Below are 23,736 nucleotides of genomic sequence, written 5' to 3'. Positions count from 1 at the left end.
TCCAGGCTTTCATTGTAAGATCCATGTAAACTTGAATTAATAAATCTGTAGCTATGTCTTTGAAAAGATTTATTTTAACACATGCTCACTAAATTGAAGGAAAACCCTGCTCAAGCTGAATGTTCTTAAGTACACACCTTGAGCAGAATTATTTCATTCCTAAGCAGAAGCTCTACACTTACTTTTTTCTTACTCTTTAAAATTGTGTTTCGACAACCTTCTATCAGATGGGTCTTTAAAAAAAACTCTACAAAGCTTGAGACTTTCAGGATCAGGCCCTAAGAGGAATTACTCTTCAGAAAACAGTGTCAACATGTCTCTCTAAAGACTGAAAAATATGAAGTTGCTATAAAAGGCAGAGAATGGTGTCAGCAGGGAGGGAGAGAGCACATATAATAGAGATAGACTGTCTCCAAGCTCACCTGTCCTTGTAGTTTATCACAGTATCAATGATGGCATTCATTTGTTTTGTCAGTTTGGGCGGGTTGGGCGACAACTTCTCTGCAGGAGGTCTGCCTCTTCTTTTCTTTGCTTTCTCTCCATCCTCCTTCCCAGAGTCCTTATCCACGTTTCTTCGTCTCTTTCGCTTCTTAAGCCGGACTTCCTCTTCCATTTCCTCCAAATTGCCGTCTTCAATTGCCTGACAACCATGGATTCAAAAAGTATGATTTTTAAACAAAAGAGATATTGCAAAGGGAAATAACAAACTATATTTAAAAACAACAATAAAAACCCTCAGCAATTCCATAGAATGCAGATAATTTGACTCCAAATGTTCTGTTTATTTACAAACAAGAATACAAGAAACTGACCTATTAGCAATCAAAGAGACACCAAACATTAACTTTTCCTAAGGATCCCACTATAATCTAAACATGTTCTTTTATCTGAACCTTGAATTCTGCACCAAATCACATTTCACACATACTGACCGGGGGTACTGTCTCAGTAAATGTACAGAAAGCATTCATTTTCTCACACCAGTGTAACTTCTGGGTTACACAGTTCCATGCAAAACAGACTTTGATACCACTTGTTTTCAAACAGGACAATCTAAATTGTGCTCAGCTCCCAAAGCCAGTTCACATGCAGTTCTTTGCGCATATGCACAAAAGAGAGATACTTTACGTAGTAACAACTCCTCTTCTAAGCCATCAAAGCAACTTTTAAATCACCTAAGTGTTAAAATCATCTCAAAATGTATAATTTTCTTCAGGAATAGGAACCATGAGGTAGGAAGAAGCACTGCCAGTATAGCGGTTTGCTGTAAACAGGACTTATAACATGGGATACATAAAACCCATCCCACAAACTAAACCATACACACAGTCACAGGCAATTAACACTAATTTCAAGTTTCAATTACCTGGATGTATGCTTTTAACCAGACCCAGCAGCTCTACACAGAGGGAAAAAAACTGCTACAAAAAACCAAACTAGGAATAGAGGGAACCTGTTCACACACATTATCAGATCCACGTCATAAAGCAAGAAGCTGGACTTTTTGTGATTTGAGAAAGCAAACAAAAGAAATAAAAATACTAGGTCATAAGACAACTGAAATTAAAAATAACAAGTAAAATAAAAGAAAAAATCTTAAAACTACAGCTCTCTAATTAAAGCTTTCTCAGAACATAACTAATGTTGATATTTGTCGCTTTTGCTTCTCAATATTGCCTTGAGTACATGCAAATGCTAATCAATCCTTTCTCATAGCTGAAAGAGCTCTAATCCTAAGGCAATTACCTTCATTTCTCCACAGCACCAAACATGGCTAATATTTATGATCATGTGAGCATAACAATCAATATAAAAAAGTGATTACAGCCTAGACATAATTTTTCTCAATTGTGCACAATGTCATTTCAAAAACGTTTTGTGAACAAAACCTGATGCACAACACAAAATAACCTGGCATGTTTAAAAAAACAGTGGGATTTTGAAATCTGTTTCCTATGCATCCTCCGATGTGCAAATCCACAGGCAAACAGAAAAGCAGAATCCTGTGAGACAGCCGGAAACTAGGCCTTAATAATCAAAAGACAATTTACATCACGCTTCTAGCATTCAGATATTCACTATGAAGGAGGCTCGAGATCTGATGAGTTAGGAAGAAAGAAGAAGGGGAAAAAAAAATCTGCACACAAATTCATTAATATTCATCTGGATAAAGCAGGACACGCGCTATAAACCACTGAGGCTAATGAAGATTAAGAAAAGGAAATTTCTCTGCATATCTTGGAAGCTAGAAAAGCTAACAATAAATACAGCATGCAAGGCTGTCAACAGTTAATGTCATTGCTCTCCTCAAGCACTCAGTTGTACACTGAAATACGGAGAACACCGACTTTTGATGTGTTACACACCTACACATGCCTGTGATGTAGTTCTACTGAATCTTCAAGACAGCAATGAAAAAGGATATTTACCTTACCACTATCAGCAGGCCGGCTATCGGAAATCACAGTTAGTGGGGATAAAATTAACAAGCCAGCAAAGCAGCGAGCTGCTAGTCTCTTCATCAGCTGATCAGGAAAAAAAAGAGAGCTGGGGAAAGGCTATGTTTTCATATACAAGTAATTTTATTTTACTGAAAATTTAATACTGAAAGGATTGTGGATACTGAAATCTGCTGTTTCATTCTACCTACTACAAGGCCTGAAGCCTTCCTCCTTCAGCTGGTTTTAATATTGACAACTACTTATCATATTTCTCCCCTTATTACTCTAAGCATTCAAATTAGATTTTTAGCTGATTCTTGTTATTACTTTAATAATAATAGCACAATTAGACAATTTCATGTATGATTTTAAAACTGAAATTGCTTGCATACATTTTAAAGATTCTTTCATTACAGAAAATGTATTCCTACTGCCCTACAGAGAACAGATCAAGTTTTGGTTACTGAAAGTGATACAATAACCTATTCTGATTTAAAATAAATAAATAAAAAAATAAAACCAACCAAGTAATCATTCTGTTAACTTTGTTAACTTTTTCTGTTAACATTTTTCTGTCCTTCAGAAAACTTCACTTAACTGCAACATATTTATATTTTTGCTTGCTAAACAGATTTTCTACCACCAAATAGACAATCACAGTGGTTTTGTCATTACAGAATTTATAACATCTCACTTAGAATTCTGCATAAAATTTTTGGTTAGAGTAGGCAGTATTTTGGGAAATAAATATTAGCAAAAAGAAAATATAAAAGCTGGGATTTTTAAAAATATTACATATAGCAATTTAGTAAAGACAAATGATAAAAATAAAACCCAAGTAAACTGACATATACTCTTGCACTCTTAAAATCAGTAGCTAGCAGGTAGCAAAGGAAGTCTTAGCAAATTACAAATCTATCATCAAACATTAAACTTTCTATTTAGCCAGTAATAAATCAATCAATTACTATATTAAGTTTTCAAAACTTCCATGTATCAATGTAAACTCAGACAGCTTTAAGGTCTTAGTGACCCCACTCGAAAATCATTTTGACAATACAAGCAGTACAGAAATGTTGCTATTACAACTCTTAACATTTGTTCTCAAGAGACAAATTTGCATTTTGTACATAAACAATGACATTTAAGACTAAACCTACATCCTTTATTTCGTCTTAAAACTGTATCATATGAATCAATTATCAGCAGATCGGTTAATGCTCTGTGCGTATATCTACACATATGATCCAAGCATGTGGGTATCAGCAGCAACATATTTATTAAGCAAATTCATCTGACTGAGCTCTTTGTTAAAAAAGCTTACTATTCCAGGCCCTAAGTGCCACACTGAAGAGAATGCCCTTCCAAACCTTTACCAGTATGATTATGATACAAATCTCAGGCAGAAATCTCCAGTTCGTGACAGATGATGGGCTGTGTGAGAGTGCAAAATAAGACAGACATCTCCCATGTTCAAATGCCTCTGGATTAGTGAGGCATTGAACATTAAGGGAGTCAAGGAAAATAGTACACGAATAAAAATTTAACACTTTCCTTCCATTAAGGAAACTGGACAGAACAGTACCAAAAGAAGTCTGTACACCTCATTTTTTTCACAGACAGCTGTAAAAATTTAATGTCAAATTTTGTAAGTTGTCAGGCATCTCATGAAAGGCAAATACACCAGTGAAATATGAGGACCCTGTGTTAAGTTCTGTACTGACAAAATGTTCCTGCCTTTCTGACGCATATTGCTATAACTTAGTCCATGTACACAAACCAATTTCATTTCTAAAGAGGCAAGAGCACACTTATGGATCAAAGAAATCAAACTGTCTCCTTCCAAAAAGAAGCTTCCACCTCCCAAGAGCAAATATATATTTTTCAAGAGGCAAGCAGAAGTTACTTCTGAGACACTGTGACTCCCTATTGCTGCTTGCAATTAGATTTTCATCTTTCCTAAAGAAGAGCTGTTTTGAGGTAGAAGCATTGTTAGGGAACATCGTTACAACATTGATACCTGAGCTCCAAAGAGAAAAAAGTAAGGATAAAATGCAAACTGTTTATTTTCTCCATTTGAAAGACAGGATACTACATATGTATTCTTCTGTTGGTGATAATACAGCACTGTGACTCAACACCTTTTCAAATCAGAATTACAGATGCAAATAAGGATTTAGTACTAACACCTCAGTTTTGTTTCACGACTGTGTTCTGCAAGTCAATAACTGCGTAGGCCTTATACAACTAATATGTTTTAAAATAATTTTACAGGAATCAGGTAAGTCAAGTGTGGTTGCAGAGTGAATTAATGGAGGTGCTCACATAAAATCAGCTTTGGTGTCTAAGGCCTGTCTCATTTAGATGGTGAAACACTGCAGCACATAATTACTTTTCCTTCGACTGGAGATAACTAAGTAACTAGAAAATTGAGACATAGTGAAAGCTATCAGTACTACATACAGTCTAAAAGCTGGACACAGAGCAGAAGTGGCACAGAGCCATATATTAAGTCTGCTTGAAGCTGTTCAGATGAAACAGAACATGAGTACAGGACGTGCAAACTCTTTCTGTGTCCCTCTCCAATTTTACCTTAATGAGATGAACATTCAGAAAACTTGCTGCATCCCTCAACATCAATGCCCTGTGCCTCTCCAACTTGCAAAGTTGAAAGATAGTAATTCTAACTAACATGTAAAGAAATACCCTAGCATGGTAATTAAACTCAGTATTTCAAGAGAAAGCACTTAAACATAGGTGAACAGAAAAAGCCCACACCATTTTACCAAATCCCTGAACATAAATACTAACCCCATCACACAAAATCTCCAAAAGAATGAGCTTTTTTGGGAACAACAAGTAACTTAACAGGGCATTTTAGTGACTATTGGCCAAAAGACACTAAGGTTTAGTGCTTTAGGGCTGTTAAGCACTTAAAACCAAAAAACATGTCACTAGTGCAGTAATGAACAGCAGATGATGCTTTGCAAAATGAAGCTCACATTTACAACATTAGAAGACAAGAAAGGAAGAAAAGAAACCTAGGGACAGCTGACAATAAACACCAAAAACCCTAAAATGTCATCTACCTAGCCTTACCAATTTCTCTCTTCAACATGATCCTTCTTGGAATATTGTATTGGTATTCCAAAAAAAGTTTTCCTGTTGTGCCTTTTTTTTTGGTGGTGGTGGGTTTTTTTTTTGTTTTGTTTTGTTTTGTTTTGTTTTTGTTTTTTTCTGTCTTGCTCTGTCTGAAATACTTCCATTCTTTATTTTACATCTGTTCTCAGATTAAATCTGGCAACCAATGAAGATTTCAACTTTTCACTCTGCAGTTCACATTCTTAAATAGATCTCTTCAAAATCCAGTTCTCTTGCTTGTTTTTTTACAAGTAACATTCCTGACATCTGGGACTGCTTCTAATTTTCACATCAGAATTGTTTCTAAGCTGTGTACATCAAGTTTCCTTACATCATAATTGTATCTTGCTATGCAACAACATAGAAGTCGGTATACTAGATAAAGACTGCGAGGAAAAATGATTTTAACACTTGGCAATTAGATTAAAGGGCTTAAGATATTCTATCAACAGTGCAATCAATACATACATGAAAATAATTTTAAAGGTTGGTGAAGAGTTATTTTAATTCAATTTCACCTCCTTTTTGACTATTACTGCACAACAGACCCACCAGTCTAGTTTTTCTGAGACTAAACTAAAACAGAATACAGACCACAATCTGTCAAAGGCAAAGAATTTGTGATTACATCCAGTTTCAACTAGCTTTCATCAAAGTATTGTTTTTTCTAAAAGCTCAAAATGCAGTTATTGAAAAAACATACCAACTTGTAATACATAGTCTTCTCAGACAGGCTGAAATTCCATCAAATATGGTAAATGAGTTCTTCAGCCATTTGTTCACCAAGCAAGAGTCTGTGTCGTCACATCACTGAAACTAGCATCTTTTTAAGAAGTGTGAGAAAATAGACTGTTTTCTGTTTTGGATTTGAAAATTATTAAAAGTTGCCCAATTATTTCCACTGAAACTCCAGCTGCCTATATTTAATTAGACATTAAGGAGAACAATAATGTAAATTATAGGTTTTTCCTAAATTCTGATTCAAAGACTGATGACAAAATGCTCTGACACAACCATGCAAAAATATGAGTTATCTTTAAAGAGAAATGGCCTCAACCAAAGCAATAAAGCATAATATTAAAAAAAAAGGTAATTACTTAAAATATTAATAGGATCAAATCTTTTATCATCAGTGTTTTCTTTTGGGTGTGAGAATATTTTTTCAGGTCAAATATCCTAATATTTCATCTTGATATAAGATACCTTAATGCAGAAGCTCCACCTTTAATATGATAATTATGAAGTAAAGCATCATGCAGAGCCAGCACTGATAAACTCTCTCTCAGTTATGACAAAACCCACTGACAAGTACATAAAATTTTCTTCTGTTCAAAAGTGAAATCTTGTTAAAAAGAAATTTAAAAAAACCTGTAATTAGTCTCATTTGTCCCTCTCCCAAAAGGCAAACAGGGATGTTAAACGGAACTTCTCAAGCTGATTTTGCACCAATGAGATTTTCAAAAACTTTGGGGACAGAGAAATTGAAGAGCACAATTAACTACTCATGATACCAGGACCCCACTGCTTGTCTACTCAGTGAGCAGTGGAAGTGCTCCGTTAGAGGGAAGGAATTGGGTTATAGAAAGAAACAACTGTACCATGCTGACTATAAAGATACTTTATTCAAAAAATCAGAGCACTGAGAAAATACATACTCAATGTGTCAAGACGCTGAATGTGAAACTACTCAAAAATCATCACTATTCTGTGGTCTACATTTACTTAGCCATACTCTGAGAAGATCCAAAGGTCTGCCAATTGTCTTCTACAATTGTCTTCTTTTCAAAATGTCTTGCTAAAAAGACTTAATTTCAAAAACCTCTTGACCAAGCCAACCTCATCTAGGAGCAACAGAAAGATGAGAGAGGAATCTAAAATAATTCTATGCCAGAAATATTGATATCATCCTCTTACTCTTTATCACTGAACTGTTTTGTTGTGGTGGGGTTTTTTGTTCGTGTTTCCCAAACCTTCTTCCTGTCATTTTAGAAAGCTAGATAACCTGCTGAAGAATTCTTGTCACTTACAGTAATAGTAATAAATCCACTTATGAACACAGGGGTAAAAACTCTCTCCTTCATGACTGGAGGACAATTTATAATGGAGTTGTGAAATATTCGGCAGGAAAATTTCCAGACGATAAAGAAACATATTCCAAAAGGGATCTTACAATCTCTCAAGTACAAGGTATCCCGAGTATTTCAGATCGCCTTCATATAGTACAGAACTTTAGGGCAAATTGATAACTCAAAGACTAAATATTGTTAGCAGACTGGTTCTGGAAATAGTTGCAGGTATCTTTGGAAGTATGATTGGAAGTAAAATTGAGAGACTGAGTGAGATGTAACTAACTTAAAAAGACACTGGAAGACTGTAAAGAAAATACCGCAGGCATGTTTCCCAGCTTTGGATTTACAAGCAATCCATCTTGAAGTAAAATCTAAGCCATGACAGAGATGTCTCATTTTATCCCCCTTTATTTTGCTCACTATGTCAGAGATACAGGGGCTTGTTGCATAGAAAAGATTCTGGAGCATTTAGTGACTGGTGCTACTCAGTGAGGAAGTGAAAATAGGGAAGGTTTCCCCCTTTTTTAATTTTATCAGTCTTATTAAGAATTCTGATTCAGGAAAGCCTACTACAGGAATGTAGTGAACTCTATACTGACAAAGGCATTGTGAGATAACTGGTACTAGAGTTATGCTTTTTCTTAACAAAGTACATTATCTTCCCTACACAAGGGGCAAGGAAAGTTAATTGCATGAGAAAATCACCTTTTCTGATGGGCATCAGGAGAAGGTGGGTGGCAGGGGGTGGTGGTGGTGGTATCTTTTCTCATTTTTTCCTAAATTCTTTTAAAATAATAAGCTTGGAATTTAGTCAGCATTAAACATGTTTCTGTCTGAGAACAGATGTTATTTCCCTGGCCTCTCAAAAGTTTAGAAAGAAAATAGTAATAGCTTGTAATAGCTTAGTTTTTACTGAGGGTTTTGCTTCCAGAACTTACTTCCTTCTTTGGTCTAAAATAAATCTTTTACTGATGGGATTTATTGCCCTGTTGTTCTTCTGAGGTAATTTTTAAATTTAATTTTTAACGATTTGCTAAAATAGTTCATGAATTAGTTCAGAACTCATGAACAAAGCTTAATTCAGTAGTATTGCTTTTAGCACCTACACTCCATTCAGGCTCACAGACAAATGTCATAGAAGAGGAGGAAATATGCTGCAATGAAGTTATGGGAATACTCATCAATAATAACCACATTCAAGAACAAAGAGGAATTCAGCATTCCAAGGATTTATCATCTCCTACTAAGGTTAAGACGTCGTTTGCTTTACAAGGGAGATCATGCATACAAAACCTATCAGAAACACACTTATATCTGACTACTTAGAAATAAATAGTTATTCAGGATGGCTTCTTTTCCAAGTTCTGAAGCAAGTATTTACAGCTCTGTTGTATCCCACATTTCGCAAAATACTGTTACTGTTGCAGGCTTCTGAGTAATTTTAAGCAATGTTAATTTGTCTTTTTCCCTTGACATTTACCTTTTTATAAACATGACATCCTTTTGTTGTGGAAAAAGAAGGAAATCTTTACTTCACAATGTCTACTGGCAGACTAGCAGTGTGGATGAGGTTTGCAGCTCATAATGCTAACAACTAAAGATTTCTTCTGTTTGATTTTACTCCTAATGAAAAAGATTTTTAAAATTCAATTTGAGAATGGGAATTAATGGATTTTTAAAAATTATTTTTGAAAAAAATGTCCAGGTGTTTAGCCCTTCTTCATTCAAAAAAAATTGTCTCCTTTATCTTCTAAGACACTACTAATTAATCAGAAAAATACCTGGTATAAAGACAGGGTTTATACCCTCATCAGACCAGCTCTTTGCAAAGAAACTGCAGTCTTGGCACTTTCCAGGACATTTGCTTCCACTGATCATTGCAAATATTTGCAGCAACAGGCATCTGCTCAATGGTAAAGATAAAACTGACAATTCTAAGCACTGGAAAAAGTAAGAAGCCATTACAAACTCTCTTGTTCTGCGACATACTCAGCAGCAGGACACCATATCTTAGAGTGTTTCCTATGAAGAACAGGATGTCTTTTCTTCCATTATGGAAACAACAGGTGAGGACTAAAACAAAAAGGGATACTGAGCAGATTTCCAGCATGAAATCACTAATTTTGAGATAAATCAGAAGTGTTACAATAAGTGAACTATTTACCTCTCACATAAACAGATATTCAGGGGTGCCTTCTAAACTGCTCAGGAAAATAGTAGAAGTTTTCTCTCTTTTTGATTCACAGAATAATAGACTAACACAAGGCTTCTAATTTAAAGATGAGCATAAATTTTCTGTGCCCTGAAACCCATGGCTCTTAATGATGTAACAAGAGAAGTCTATGGTACAAAGCTTGAACTGGCATTTTTACATACGTCGAAATAAACTCAGCTACTGCCAACAGTTAAACAATCAAATATTTTCATTCACATGTTCTTCTTTCTTATATTTAAGTATATTCACATATTCTCAAACATAATCTTTTATTCCAAGTTTAAAATGTGGAACAGTAAATGGGAGCAAGTAAATGTAAGTAAATGGGAGCAAAATTGAGAAAATAAACTCAAAACAAAACAGATAAAGTATCTTGCACAAAATAAATACATGAGGAAAAAAAAGTAACACCTTTCAGAAACCTTTATAGCTTAATTATTTTTCAATGGATGTTCACAGATCTCTTGTATCTACTTTTTCACAGAAAACAGCTTAAGAATTTTTGCAATAACATGGGAAATTTGGTTTAAACATCTATCATTATTAATATAAGTACTGCAAGGCAATTAAGAATGGGAAGCACACAGTGTTAAAATAGCATGATATGACATAAACATACTTTAAGAGATTAGAATACTCACTTCCTGTGCCAAAAGAGGAAAATATTTATAGAAATAGATTGTAGTTAAATAATAAATACTAGGAGGTGTCCCTTTATGACAATTCCAGTATAGTTTTTTAATAATTGAGAAGAATTTGGAGGAAGACTGCATGGAATGAAACTAAGTAAAACGGAAAAGTTGCTGAAAAAAAGCTAAAATATATGTATCTTTTATGTATTTTATATCAAAACAGTATGTTGTGATGCTACCTTTGAGCACTGATGCAATGAGTTCCATGTCCTCAGGATGCTTCTGAAGGTGCAGTTATATGACCATGCCAGGACTCACAGTAGATCCTGACCCTTTAATATGCATATTACAACCTAGAAGTAAAAATCTAGCATGACCAGTATCTGTCTAGAAGGCTTTTTTGTTCTTCTGGGATAAGTTGCATTGCAAATCACAGTCTGATGAGCACAAACTATTACCTACAAGCAATACAAAAAATTCTTGAAAAGCCAATGACTTAAGAGTACATGAAGTTTCTCAACAAAATTATGTATAGTATAGTATAGTATAGTATAGTATAGTATAGTATAGTACATATACAAAAAACTAAAGAAAGGCTGTAAGCAACAACAAAGTCCTTGGTTCTGCATTTGAAACCCAGCTAAAAATGTCAGATGCCTCTGAAAAGAACACATGATGAATAGCCATGGAGCTATGATCTGTAACTTGCTAAACATGCAAATTTCAGAGTATGGGACAAAAATACATGGTTGTGGTTACTCACAAGTTTTTGTAGGATTTTTTTTTAAGGTTAAAGTTTTACCACTAAAATAGGTAAGTACTGTACTCATCAAGCAGGATGCTTCATGATGACTCAGGAAGCTGACAGTCATGACATGCCTAAGCATTGGCTGAATAGTTTTTGAGAAATTCAGACTGAAACCTGTGTTCTTCCGTATCTGTTAAGTTAGTACTTCCATACTTGTTTACTTACAAGAGAAGACAAATTGCTATCATTTAAGTTACTACAGAAGTAGTTTCTATAGAAGAAGCAGAGCTCTGCATACATACACCAATCTATCAGAAGAATTATTTTGCCTATAGGCATACTGCATAAAAAACATCAGCATATAGCCTTCCATCGCCTGCTCAGGTCTACCTTCAGAAGACAGCCTTTTACAATAACGGTCTCACAATTTTCCTCTGATGACAAGGCAAAATATTAAATGGCTCCCTTTTCACAGACTGAATAAATACTTCGGCCAAAATATACACTTTGAAGGTATGGGTAATTACCTGTGTCACAAATGCAAATCAACATATGAAAATGTAATGTCTTTTTAAAAATTAAAATTAAAAAACTGATATGTGACAGAAGGTTAGCTACCATACCACCCCCACCATTGCTACTTTCAAGTCATGTCAGAGAACATAACAATACAGTGGACCCAAATATTAAAATGTTTGCCGCTTCTTGTTCCATTGTCATATATGCTCCCAGCAACAACAATCCTTTAGACTTCAAATGCAGACTTTGGTTCACGTGGGTTTTGTGAATGACTTAATAGCTGGTTTTATTTCAGTTTTAGAGTCATAGAATATCCTGAGTTGGAAGAGTTCAACTCCTGGCCCTGCACAGGAGAACCAGAAGAATCACACCACATGCCTGAGAGCATTGTGCAAATGCTGCTTGAGCTCTATCAGGCTTGGTAACCACTTCCCTGGGGAGTCTCTTCTAGTATGTAAACACCTTCTGCATGAAGAACCTTTTCATAATACCCGATCTAAACCTCCCCTGACACAACTTCAGGTCATTCCCTCAGGTCTTGCCACTGGTCACCACAGAGAAGAGACCAGTGTCTCTCCTTCCTCTTCCCTTCACAACTAAGTTATAACTGCAATGAGGTCTCCCCTCAATCTCCTTCAGGCAGTTGATCAGAATTTTGAACTTCCACGTAAGGAGTATTTCTGGCATCTTAACGACAGGGACTAATTCTTCTTCTGAAAAATTTTGCACTTGAAACAGTAATAATTTAACAAAACATGAAACCCAGATTTTTAACTCACAACTTCCAGGCTATATCAACCTGATATGTTAGAGGATACAGCTATTTCAAAGAAAATTAAGTTTATTTTATTCTAATGCTAACAGTACTCCCCACATTTTTTTAAAGTATGTATTTGGCATTACTATATAAGGTTATCTAGAGGAGAACAGATGTACAGTTCCACTTCAAGGCACGTTAATATGTGTTATGGTACTTTACATGTAACACTGTATAGTCAAAATCAGACTGAAATAAAAAGAATCCTATGAAAATATGACACTGTTTTACTGGTAGGTATTCCTCATAAACAGCTGTTCAGATTTCCTGACTTGAAAGAATTTATCAAAAAACAAAATCAAACAATAAAATTTCTTTATGGAGAATATCTCTGAAGAAGAAGCATTTAAGAAGCATTTCAAAGTACTTTTTTAGTTTCCAAAATTAATACTCTTGACCCTGATTCCACATTCTGAGAAAAGACAAGAGAATTTCTGATAAAGTCACACAGCGTGATCAGGCTCTTTCCCTTAGAAACTAACAAAGTTATCCTGCCAAAATAGTGAACCAAAGCTATCAGGTAGATGCGTTTAATTCCCTCTTATCCATAAAAAACCAAGAAAATACCCTTTCTGCTTCACTAGTTTTAATTTCACTACAATGTGAAAGTACCCATTTTTCCTTTTCTTAAGTAGATTCTGAATTGAATTTAATGGAAAGGACATGAAAGATAGATAGTAAGTACACCAAATACAAAAATGGTTCAATGAGGCCTAGAAGTCATATGCAATTTTATAACCTTTCAAAAAGCAGCTTCCACATGCATAATTATCTAATATTCACACTGAATATTAGAAAACAGTACCTGGAGCATTCTGATGATCACTGGTCATAAAATAGACAACACCCTAGGATGATGAACTTTTTCATCTTCCAGTAACAGTCGTTTACATGTGACTTTTTTTTCCCGTACAGCTTAACAAATTCAATTGCATCTGCAATTCAATACTACAGAGCACGGTTTAGATCAAAATGCAATTTTTTCAAATTGTCCTGCGCAAATACTCACTTGATTGTGAAACAGGTTTAGCAGCAACTCAGGAAACTGCAACTGCAACCAGTAATATTACAGAGTAGAAACAAAGAGAGAAAATCAGGGGTGCAGGGGTATTATGCACATAAATTACTCAGATAAAATATCCACTGGGTAAAAACATTTTTTTTCCCTCTGTCTATGAATTTCAGCCTCCAATACTGACTAAAATCACTACAGACTGCAATACTAATTCTACACACAGTATTACAGTACTTAATGTAGGAAAGCCTAAACAACAGGCCCTGTGCCAAAGCTGACCTCTAGACGAACTCTTCAACCAAAAGTCATGTGTATCCATTATTCGGTGAAGCATTATTAGCAATATGATATATGTACCTGCTCGCTGGTGAAACACATATTTACCTTTCTGTATTTAGAAACAGGACAAGACCACATCTGGCCTTGTTTGTGGGCGAAGGATCAAAGACAACTCCCCTGGCTCCTCCTTGAGCCTTGGCCAGGCTTTGGGAGAAACCCAACAGGAGGATAAAACCTGATGTTTCTGTATTAGAAGTAATGGTAGCTTGCTTATTATAAAAGCTGGGGAACTCTCACAGCAAAGTCAGAAGCCTCATTGCCTGCAAGGTGGATGCACCACAGGATTTCCCAGCTGCTGGACATGGTTTTCCAGTCCTTCACTCTGACACCTTCCCTGGGCTGATATGTAGATCTGGATGAAGGATAAAGCAGGGTAACTGTAACCTTTCTTAATCACTATAAGCAATTTTTGTAGTTATGATTAGATGCATTGTTTATCTTATCCTTTTGTGATTCTTTGCAGTTTTGCATTACAGAACACTACACTATCCCTTAAGTTGGTATCTGTCTCTGACCCTAACCATCAGCACAACACTACTGTAAAATCAAATTCCACTACCCCAGTTTACAAAAATATGTCTTAAAATACCTTCCTAGTATTGATTCTGAAGTTATATATATAGAATTGAAGCTGTCTAAGAAAACACAAACCTACTTGAAAACTTCTAGAAATTTATACCAAGTTATACCAACAAATCAACCCAAATTTACTATCTCTGCTATCAAACCTGTTAACGGACTATTATAAAGTGTGTAAAATCAAAAATTTAAAGTTCCAGTTGGTAAGGAAACAGTTAAAAACACACCAAAAATTTTTCCTGCTAGGCAGTTTATTATACCATGTAACTTTAGTAAACATAAACAAAATTTATGTCTATGTTAAACAGTATCATCAGATATTCTGTATGAATGAAAGCCAGCACTTTTTCTTTAAGTAAGACTGACTAATTACAAACCAAATGCATGAATTTCACTTACAATTTTTAGATTAGCAAAACAAGCATAACTTTTACATGTCTGCCTGACATAAATGAGATGCTGTTAATTTTGTAATCAGGTATGCTTCCCTGATCAGCATATAAAGCTATTTCAAATTAACAAGGACAACTAGAGACTACGACTTTATTTATGTCACCTAGCCAGCAATTAAACTGCATGAGAAGCTGAAACCAGATGCAAGAGTCTTGAGGGTATTTTACCGACTCAAATAAATCCTCTGTTTCTTGAAGCCTGTCTCAGGCAATCAAATTCTTAGTAGATGACACCTCTCAAAAATAGTATGCCATGGGAACCAGCAAAGTATTTTGCAGTTCTGTAAAAGTGGTACAGGGACAGAATCTGCTAAAGCATGAAATACGTAGAGCAGAATATAAATGCTTTGTAGATCAGGAAGCAAACTCCTCCTTCCAGATTTTTTTTTTAAGGAAATATGGTTGTCATGCCAACAGTTATAGAACAGTGAGCTGCAGCGACAGCTAGTGATGAAGCCTGTTACTGTCTTAAGAGTTTTCCTGGGAGACTGTCAACGAATGACAGGCTGCTCTGGGCAGCATCATAATCTCACTAAATACTGCCTATGATCACAGGTTTCGCTTCTGTTATTATTTTGTCTCTTGCTTCTACAGACTTGATCTCCTAGCAAGAAGGGAGCTTGGCACACTTGGTCAGTGTACAGACATGCATTCAGACCTCATGGTACACTGTCCTTGAGGTCCTGTTGGGATGTGCCAGAACTACACTGTCCAGTGTTGGCATGTATCAGCAGAGAGTTCAGGATCTAACTTAAAAAGAGCCAGCACCTATTCCACAATCAAGAGCTGTGGCTGCTGAATTAGGTAAAACACCTTGAAAAAGATCTAGTCAGCTCCCCAAGACATAAAAGAGACAGCTCAGGACTACACACCAATATTATGAAATCAACGTACTGATCTAAAACAGAAGGTTTTACTCAGAAAACTCTATAGGAAGCTAGCTATAAAGCTATAAAGCAGCTACAGCAAGAGAAGAAAAGTGAGGGGCATCCCTCACTGCTGGTAAATAAATCTTATTTTGTAATACCACAATAAAAATAGGCTCATGGTTACCTTTGGAAAATGGCATCTACCACCTTTTTTTTTTGTTGACATAGTTAAGCATTCCCTTGAATATGCTAGTAGTGCAACACTATTATTATGACATCTTCTTGAGATGGCATTACGGAAAAATCAAACATTCTCAAAGACATGAAAGTGACTTCTGCTGAGAGCGCAATGGGTGCGACAAAGAACTCTGTTTCACACACATGAAAAATACGATAATTTTAAAAAATATAGAAACTTTACATTATTTCATTATCTATCCAATGAGGTAGTTTTATTCTGAATGTGCACAAGCAATGATACATTATAAATGTAATGCCACTGAAGAGACCAAAAAGTATTATAGAATCACAAAATCATTAGGTTGGAAGAGACCTTCAAGATCATCAAGTCCAACCCATGCCCTAACACCTCAACTAAACCATGGCATCAAGTGACATATCCAGGTTTTTTTTGAACACATCCAGGAGTGGTGACTCCACCACCTCCCCAGGCAGGCCAATCCAATATTTTGTCACCCTCTCTGTGAAAAACTATTCCCTAATATCCAACCTGTATTTCCCTTGGTGCAGCTTGAGACTGTGACCTCTGGTTCTGTCAGTTGCTGCCTGGAGAAAGAGACCAACCCCCGCTGACTGCAGCCACCTTTCAGGGAGTTGTAGAGGGTGATAAGGGCACCTCTGAATCTCCTTTTCTCCAGGCTAAACACCCCCAGCTCCCTCAGCCGTTCCTCACAGGGTTTGTGTTCCCAGCCCCTCTCCAGCCTCGTTGCCTCCTCTGGATGCGCTCAAGCGTCTCAAGGTCCTTCCCAAACTGAGGGCCCAGAGCTGGACACAGCACTCGAGGTGTGGCCTCACCAGTGCTGAGTACAGGGGAGAATGACCTCCCTGCTCCTGCTGGCCACACTGTTCCTGACACAGGCCAGGATGCCTTTGGCCTTCTTGGCCCCCAGGGCACACTGCTGGCTCATGTCCAGTCGGCTGTCACCAGTGCCCCCAGGTCCCTTTCCAGCCACACCGTCCCCAGCCTGGAACGCTGCAGGGGGTTATTGTGGCCAAAATGCAGGACTCAGCACTTGGATTTATTAATCTCCATCCTATTGGACTCTGCCCATGCATCCAACCATTCCATGTCTCTGTGTAGAGCTCTCCTACCCTCCAACAGATCAACACATGATCCCAGCTTAGTGTCATCTGCAAACTTACTAATGAAGGACTCAATCCCCTCATCCATGTCATCAGTGAAGATATTGAACAGAGCTGGCCCAGCACAGACCCCTGAGGACACCACTGCTGACTGGCCCCAGCTGGATGTGGCACCGTTCACCTCCACCCTCTGGGCCCGGCCACCCAGCCAGTTCTGAGCCCAGCACAGAGTGCTCCTGTCCAAGCCGTGGGCTGCCAGCTTTTCCAGGAGTGTGCTGTGGGAGACAGTGCCAAAGGCTCTGCTGAAATCCAAACAGAGAACATCCACAGCCTGTCCTGCATCCACCAGGTGGGTCACTTGGTCACAAAAAGGGACCACATTGGTCAAACATGACCTACCTCTCCTAAACCCATGCTGGCTGGGTCTGATACCCTGGCCACCCTGTAAGTGCTGCATAATGGCACTTAATATAAATTGCTCTATTATCTTACCTGGTACTGAGGTCAGCCTGACTGGTCTGTAATTACTAGGATCCTCCTTTCTACCCTTTTTGTGAATGGGTGTCACATTGGCATCTGGAACCTCACCAGTGAGCCAGGAGTTCTTATTAGTAGTTCTTATACTTCCATTTGTTTCATCACACCCTCAAATGCACCTGAAAGCATGTTAATCTAGGTATACAGTAGAATTATAGTAGTAATTACAATGCACTATGAAGCACCTTGTCCTAAGGCAATTTAGTGAATTTGAAAACTTGCTTAATTACTCAACAGAGAGAAGCGAGAATAATTTCTCTCAACAGAAGAACAAGGCATGGCGAAAAAAGGGTAGTATATGTAGTATATGCACCATCTTGTCTGGCAAGATTTTTAACTTGGCTTGACAATACAGTCTCACAAGCAAATATAAAAAACAATTACTACCAAGCGTATGGAGACCTGCTAAGAAATTATTTTCAGAGTAGTGCTTTATAGCTTTTTATCAAATGGTCCATCACTTCAGTGTTCTTACTGTCTTTAGAAAGACAGAATAGAAGGTATGCCTACTAAATCTCAAGAGAACACCAAGTTGACCAGAAATTCACCCAAGGACAGGCTTAAAATTAGGAGTAATTTTGCTGAAGAAAACTTGAGAATTATTCAACAAGGGCATATGCTAAATCCTCTTAGGAAGGAAAGACTGACTGTATGAAACATGGTTTTGAAAAGCTGGCAAGGAAGTAGAGCCACAGAAAAGGATTAAGGTCTTACACTGGATCAAAAATTTAACATGAGACAATACCTTCCATGTTAGGAAATGAACTACTGAACTATGAGGTTGTACCACAGAAGTTATGGAAAGAACTCCTCCTTACTCAAATGACGATGCATCTGGAATTCTGATGTCTAGCTTTTGATCAAACTTGTAGAATGAAGTCAGTCACGTGGACAACAACTATGGGAAGTCACTGAAAACAATCAGGAGACTCAGAAAACAGGAACTATGGGAAAAGACTGCATAATCATGGTAAACTTTTTGAACTTACTCAACTGGGAGACAACTCTCCTATGACACAAAGAAATAATAAAAAAAAAGTGCTATCAGGCTACTCTGCATGAGCAGAGTTACCAGGACCATGTAATTAGATGAAAATCCAACAGGAAAATTAAAGTAAAATATAAAAGCCAAACAGTCAGAAACAATCCACTGCAGACTTCTAAATTCACTGCTCAGAAATGCCTAGAAGAGGTAAGATCCTGAACTTCTCTTATAAATGACATAGGACTGTATGATTCTGCCTGCAGTATGACAGGGATCACAGGACTTCTTTTAGGCCTGCTATTTTTGACAATAAAGCCCTCAAAACAAATATTACAGCCAACTGAAGCCACAAAACACAAAAGCCAAAGCTAACTTCTATGCTGCCATAGCCAGAGCGTTCCATCATTAAAAGAAGTAGTTTAAAATGACCCTGAGTAGATGTACACTATACTGCATGCACTTCCACTGCAGGATAAGGTAAATCTTCAAGAATTCAAAAAGGAATTTAATTTTTTAGATCTTTCTTCCCCACTTGAAAATGTCAGGTATCAAACCTCTGCAGTTTCACAGACTTGCTTAAACTTACAGCTGGTGAATAATTCAGGCCTTTTCTCCCCTAAGCAATGGGTCTGGATTAGCTCTTAGTACAGTATTGCACCATGCAGTCTCCCAAACATCCCATATTAAACTAAGTAGGTAAGATTTTTACCTATCTGTAGGGAATTACACAAAACCTACACTGTATATTCTTGTTGCTATTGTCTGTAATCAAACAGACAAGTTTTTAAAACAAAACTTACTCTGTCAAACCATTTAAATTAGTTTTGCACTTATAATATTTCATTTATAAATTTTGGAAATCATACTATAACAAATTTTTTGAAAAGCCTTGCCAACAATCACCTTTTTACCATGCTCTCACTACCACACTGAAAAGACACATGCATTATTATCCATGTGTATGGAATGTAGATTTCAAAGAACAGCAAGAGACAAAATCCCAGATTTGGTGTTAGTTTAGCGTAGAATCTTTGCTTTCAGGTCTTAAAATTCTTAAATCATTTACCAAATGTTTTGATCTCAGTGGAGTTTATAAATGCTCAATACTTGGAAATTAAATAGCCTGAGAGAAAGAAAATTTAAGCGAAAATTTCTGGATTCTTAAAAGGATTAAATATAGGCATTAAAAAATATAATAAGCTTGTGTAGCCCAGAAAGTTTAAATATATACTGACTAATGGTTTTCATGAATATTGAACAATTCTTCATACATCTGAAAGACGACACACGCAAAAGTACCTGAAGATGTAAGATCCATGCAAATAAGAACACTTGCAATAGAATGCTATCATAGTCCTGACCCAGCACTTAGTAACACTGATTTAAGTTTGTGGAGAGCAGTTCAAAACTTACTTATATCTTCAACATAGCAGCAAAAGCTGGATAATGAGGATATTTTAGGCCTAAAATTGTGCTCTCCCAGTGCAGTCTCCAAAATGAGAAGAAAAACCTACCACAAATGTGTAAATTTCAAGTGTACAAAACTACCAACCAACCAACAACCTACCCGCAGCCACTGTTTCTCCGTGAGAGCATCACTGTAGTCCACATCTCTGCGCTGACGGGATCCTCTTCCAAATATTTTCTCTTCTTCTTCTTCACATGTGAGCCTTTCAACTTCAGCATCATCCTTAATAATCCAGGATGGTAATTCATCCTCCTCCATCAAGCGGGGTTTACGTTTAGGGTTTCTGGCATCTTCCCTGCGACGATCCATGTCCATGCGCTGCAATGACAATTGGCAAAGGATAAAAACGTTTTAAAGGCAATTATTAAGTGAAATACGTCAATGCCCACCTCTCTAATAACTCTTGAAACTTTAAACAAAGTCCTTCCCAGACATCTCCCTTTCATAATATTCCTAAATACTTCTAAAATGCATCTGTAAAAAGAAGCTACATTCAATTGTTAATTTCCAGTCATATGCACTATTTCACAACTAGCTTTCACTGAAGGAACTAAGACAACACACTGCCAGGTGACACAAAGCAGATCGCAATAACACTGCTGTCCCCATAAGGTTTTACTACTATGTAACTAAAAAGAGTAACTAAAAATACACTAGTTTTGTTGCCCTGAATATTAGAAGAAAATTTAAAAGTTGGTACAAGCAACAAAGACTCAAAGGAGAACTAATAAATTCAGAGAAAGGTTTGTTTACACAGAGCCAGAAAGCCAACACGCTTGAACCCCTGAATTTTTTTCTGATTTTATTGTTGTACCAGACAAAAATCAAAATGCAAAAATATCAGATAAGCTTAGGTGAAGTGCTACAAATATAAGAAGGTGATGTTAAGACTTTCAGCTGAAATTTAAATAATAATTCATTTCACATGTGGTGAACAATAGCTCAGACATGGAGACAGACGATACATTCCTACAATCTACTGTTATCAGTGAGGTGTTTTATAATCCTCCTGGGGAAGCATCCAGCTCTGTCGACTACATACTGACCTGGCCCTCATGGTCCCATGAATTGCACCTGCATTGCCTTAAGTACTCAAATCAGATAATATGAATAGGCATTTTAAATTGGCCTTTTGAAGACTCATACCGTACTTAACACTCAGTAATCAGCTGCTAAGCAAAGAAAACAACCAGATGACTACCAACATTTCACTTTTCTATTTGAAAAAAATTATGTAAATAGACTGGCATCAGAATTGGCTGTAGCATCATATGAGGCTACTGCTTTGGCCACTAAAACTTCATAAAAAAACCATTCTCAATTATGTACAAATGTCTCCCTTGTTAGCCAAAACAGATGTGCATTAATTCAGAGGTATTATCTCTCCAGAGGGACAGCTCAAACCCAGCCAAATTTAAAACCTGAGGCTTGGTAATGGCACCAGTGAACATACTGAATCTTCTCTCATCTTGGGACTTCTCAAACACAAGCATTTCTAAAACACGACCTCAGGAAGTTCATCTTACAGCTTGTTTTCATCACCTTCCCTTGTGCACTATCCGATTTCTAAACTCAGTGAAAAGCAGAAAGCAAGAAGTAGTCTTCAGTCTGCAGGTCCAACTATGTTAAAGAAGCAACTATAAATACATGGGCGTTTTCCCTGCTCCCTATTACTTCAGACAACAGTGAATGGGATATGCAGCCTGTAGTTTTTTACAGCAGTCTTCCACATTTCACCTATTAAAGAACATTCCATTCAATTTTAATTAATTTCAAGAAGTCTCATTCAAGCCAAACATGTGGCTTGGATTATTCTAACATGACAACCAGACAGCTGCACCAAGAGACAGCTCAAATGGGATAAATTAAATAGACTGCTCTATTTCTATTATTTAGCTGAGAACCTGAACGGAGTCAAAAGACATCATATTTTTATGCCATTAAAAACATGAAATCAATGCTGAAACTTTGTATTTTTTCCCCAATGACTATGTTTCTCTGTCTAACACAAAAACTGAACACTAAGATAGTGTATTATAGTAGCTGTTTTCTGATATAACAGTGCTTGGGAAGGAAAACTGAAGATAATCTCAGTTAATCTGAGATATCAGAGATATAAACAGATTTTTTTTTTTCCTGAGGATACTACTCAAACCATATTTACACCTGGGAAACCTCCAGTTCTATCTTCCCATCTCTTTCCAAAACCTGTGCTTCCAAGAGACATCTAAATTATTTTTATATAACTAATAATGATATGTTTTCTGTCATCAATAAGGCCTAAATGCTAAAAATAATATGCTACCACTACTTAACCTAAGCATAGAACTTGAACGTTGGCACACTCAAGCCCTAAAATTTCCAGTTTAGAAAAACCACAGAACACTATTGTCCTCTGAACTGTGGATGGTTATCTTAAACTTTCCAAATTATAACTAGAAGAGTCCTTGGAAGAAACATCAAAACCATTCCATGTAAAAGTTTTGAAATTATAACTAAGATAGCCCTTGAAAAAAAACATTCAAATCACTCTGTGTAAAATCTGTAATTTATACACCCAGTTCTAGTAGATTGCCATTTTCACTTCAAGGAGATTAACTGTAATAGCACAACTGGAGTTTTGGTACCCATTTGGCCTTCCACTTGAAAGGCATTTTTACATAAAAAATCATGTTCTTTTAATATTTTCTTTACTTTATTTAAGCAGTTTTAACAGTAAAGGGAACTATTTCTTTTCCAGAGAAGTAGCTTATTGAAGCATTCTTACAAAATGACCAGAGTTGTACAGGTCACATAAACCACCTGATTTTTCTCTGAGTATTTTCCAATTTTTTTTATGATGTGAAGCCTCTAAAAGCCACAGGAACAAAGTCCACTTGTACACATCTTCTCCCTGAACAGTGTATTTACCTCCACAGCCACATTTCAGGTCCTGCAACACTTCTAACCTGCAAAGTGACTATAGAAAAGATGCTCATGGAACTGATCTTTCTTGTTGCTCACTTCAAATAAGTAAAATACATGCTTTTACACACCTAAGACACTAAGACACTGTTATGGTTTGGGCCTGGCAAAGCCAGAGCCCCCATGAGTACACCTTCTCCCTGGTGTCTGCTGTGAGATGTGACCAGGAATAAGCAAAGCAGGCTCCAACTTAAACATAAAGAAAAGTTTATTAACTAAGCTACACACAAACAATTACTAAACTACACACAAAAGAAGAGAAAAAAAAAAGAAAACACGAGGAAAATGAAAACCTCACAAAAAAACACTCTCCCCCTCCTGCCCCCTAAATTCCCAATACAATACATCCTCCAAAATCACCAGTTCTGGGTCCAACACCACCCTTTAGATTGCTCAAACTTTCAGCTCCTCAAGAGGAGAGGGAGTCCTTCCATGTGTCGTGGTGGCCTCTTCCGTCCTTGTCCTTGTCCTTGTCCCGGTGCTCTCACCGGGCTGCTTCCAGGGTTGTCTTTTTAAGGATGCTTTGTCCAGTTCCAGAAAAGCACAGTATCTCACCTTCCCACCTTTGGGACATCTGTCCCCCCCATATTTTATATACCCCCTGGGGCCGAGGGGTACCCACA

At 36.8% G+C, this 23,736-nt stretch overlaps 1 protein-coding gene across 5 annotated transcripts in view; it reads right to left on the bottom strand.

Moving 5' to 3' along the window:
- Positions 1 to 23,736, bottom strand: part of SMARCA2 (SWI/SNF related, matrix associated, actin dependent regulator of chromatin, subfamily a, member 2) — a 119,435-nt gene that overhangs the window by 18,330 nt on the left and 77,369 nt on the right. For all 5 annotated transcript variants that reach the window (XM_063180831.1, XM_063180835.1, XM_063180832.1 and 2 more), the window contains 2 exons: positions 20,249 to 20,467; positions 423 to 640 (listed from right to left, as the gene is read on the bottom strand). In XM_063180831.1, coding sequence (XP_063036901.1) covers positions 423 to 640; positions 20,249 to 20,467 — 437 coding nt within the window. The remainder of the gene's footprint in view (positions 1 to 422; positions 641 to 20,248; positions 20,468 to 23,736) is intronic.

The sequence above is a fragment of the Melospiza melodia genome, chromosome Z (genome assembly GCF_035770615.1).
Source record: "Melospiza melodia melodia isolate bMelMel2 chromosome Z, bMelMel2.pri, whole genome shotgun sequence".
Classification (NCBI taxonomy): Eukaryota; Metazoa; Chordata; class Aves; order Passeriformes; family Passerellidae; genus Melospiza; species Melospiza melodia.
This window is presented reverse-complemented; position numbering and strand designations above follow the sequence as displayed.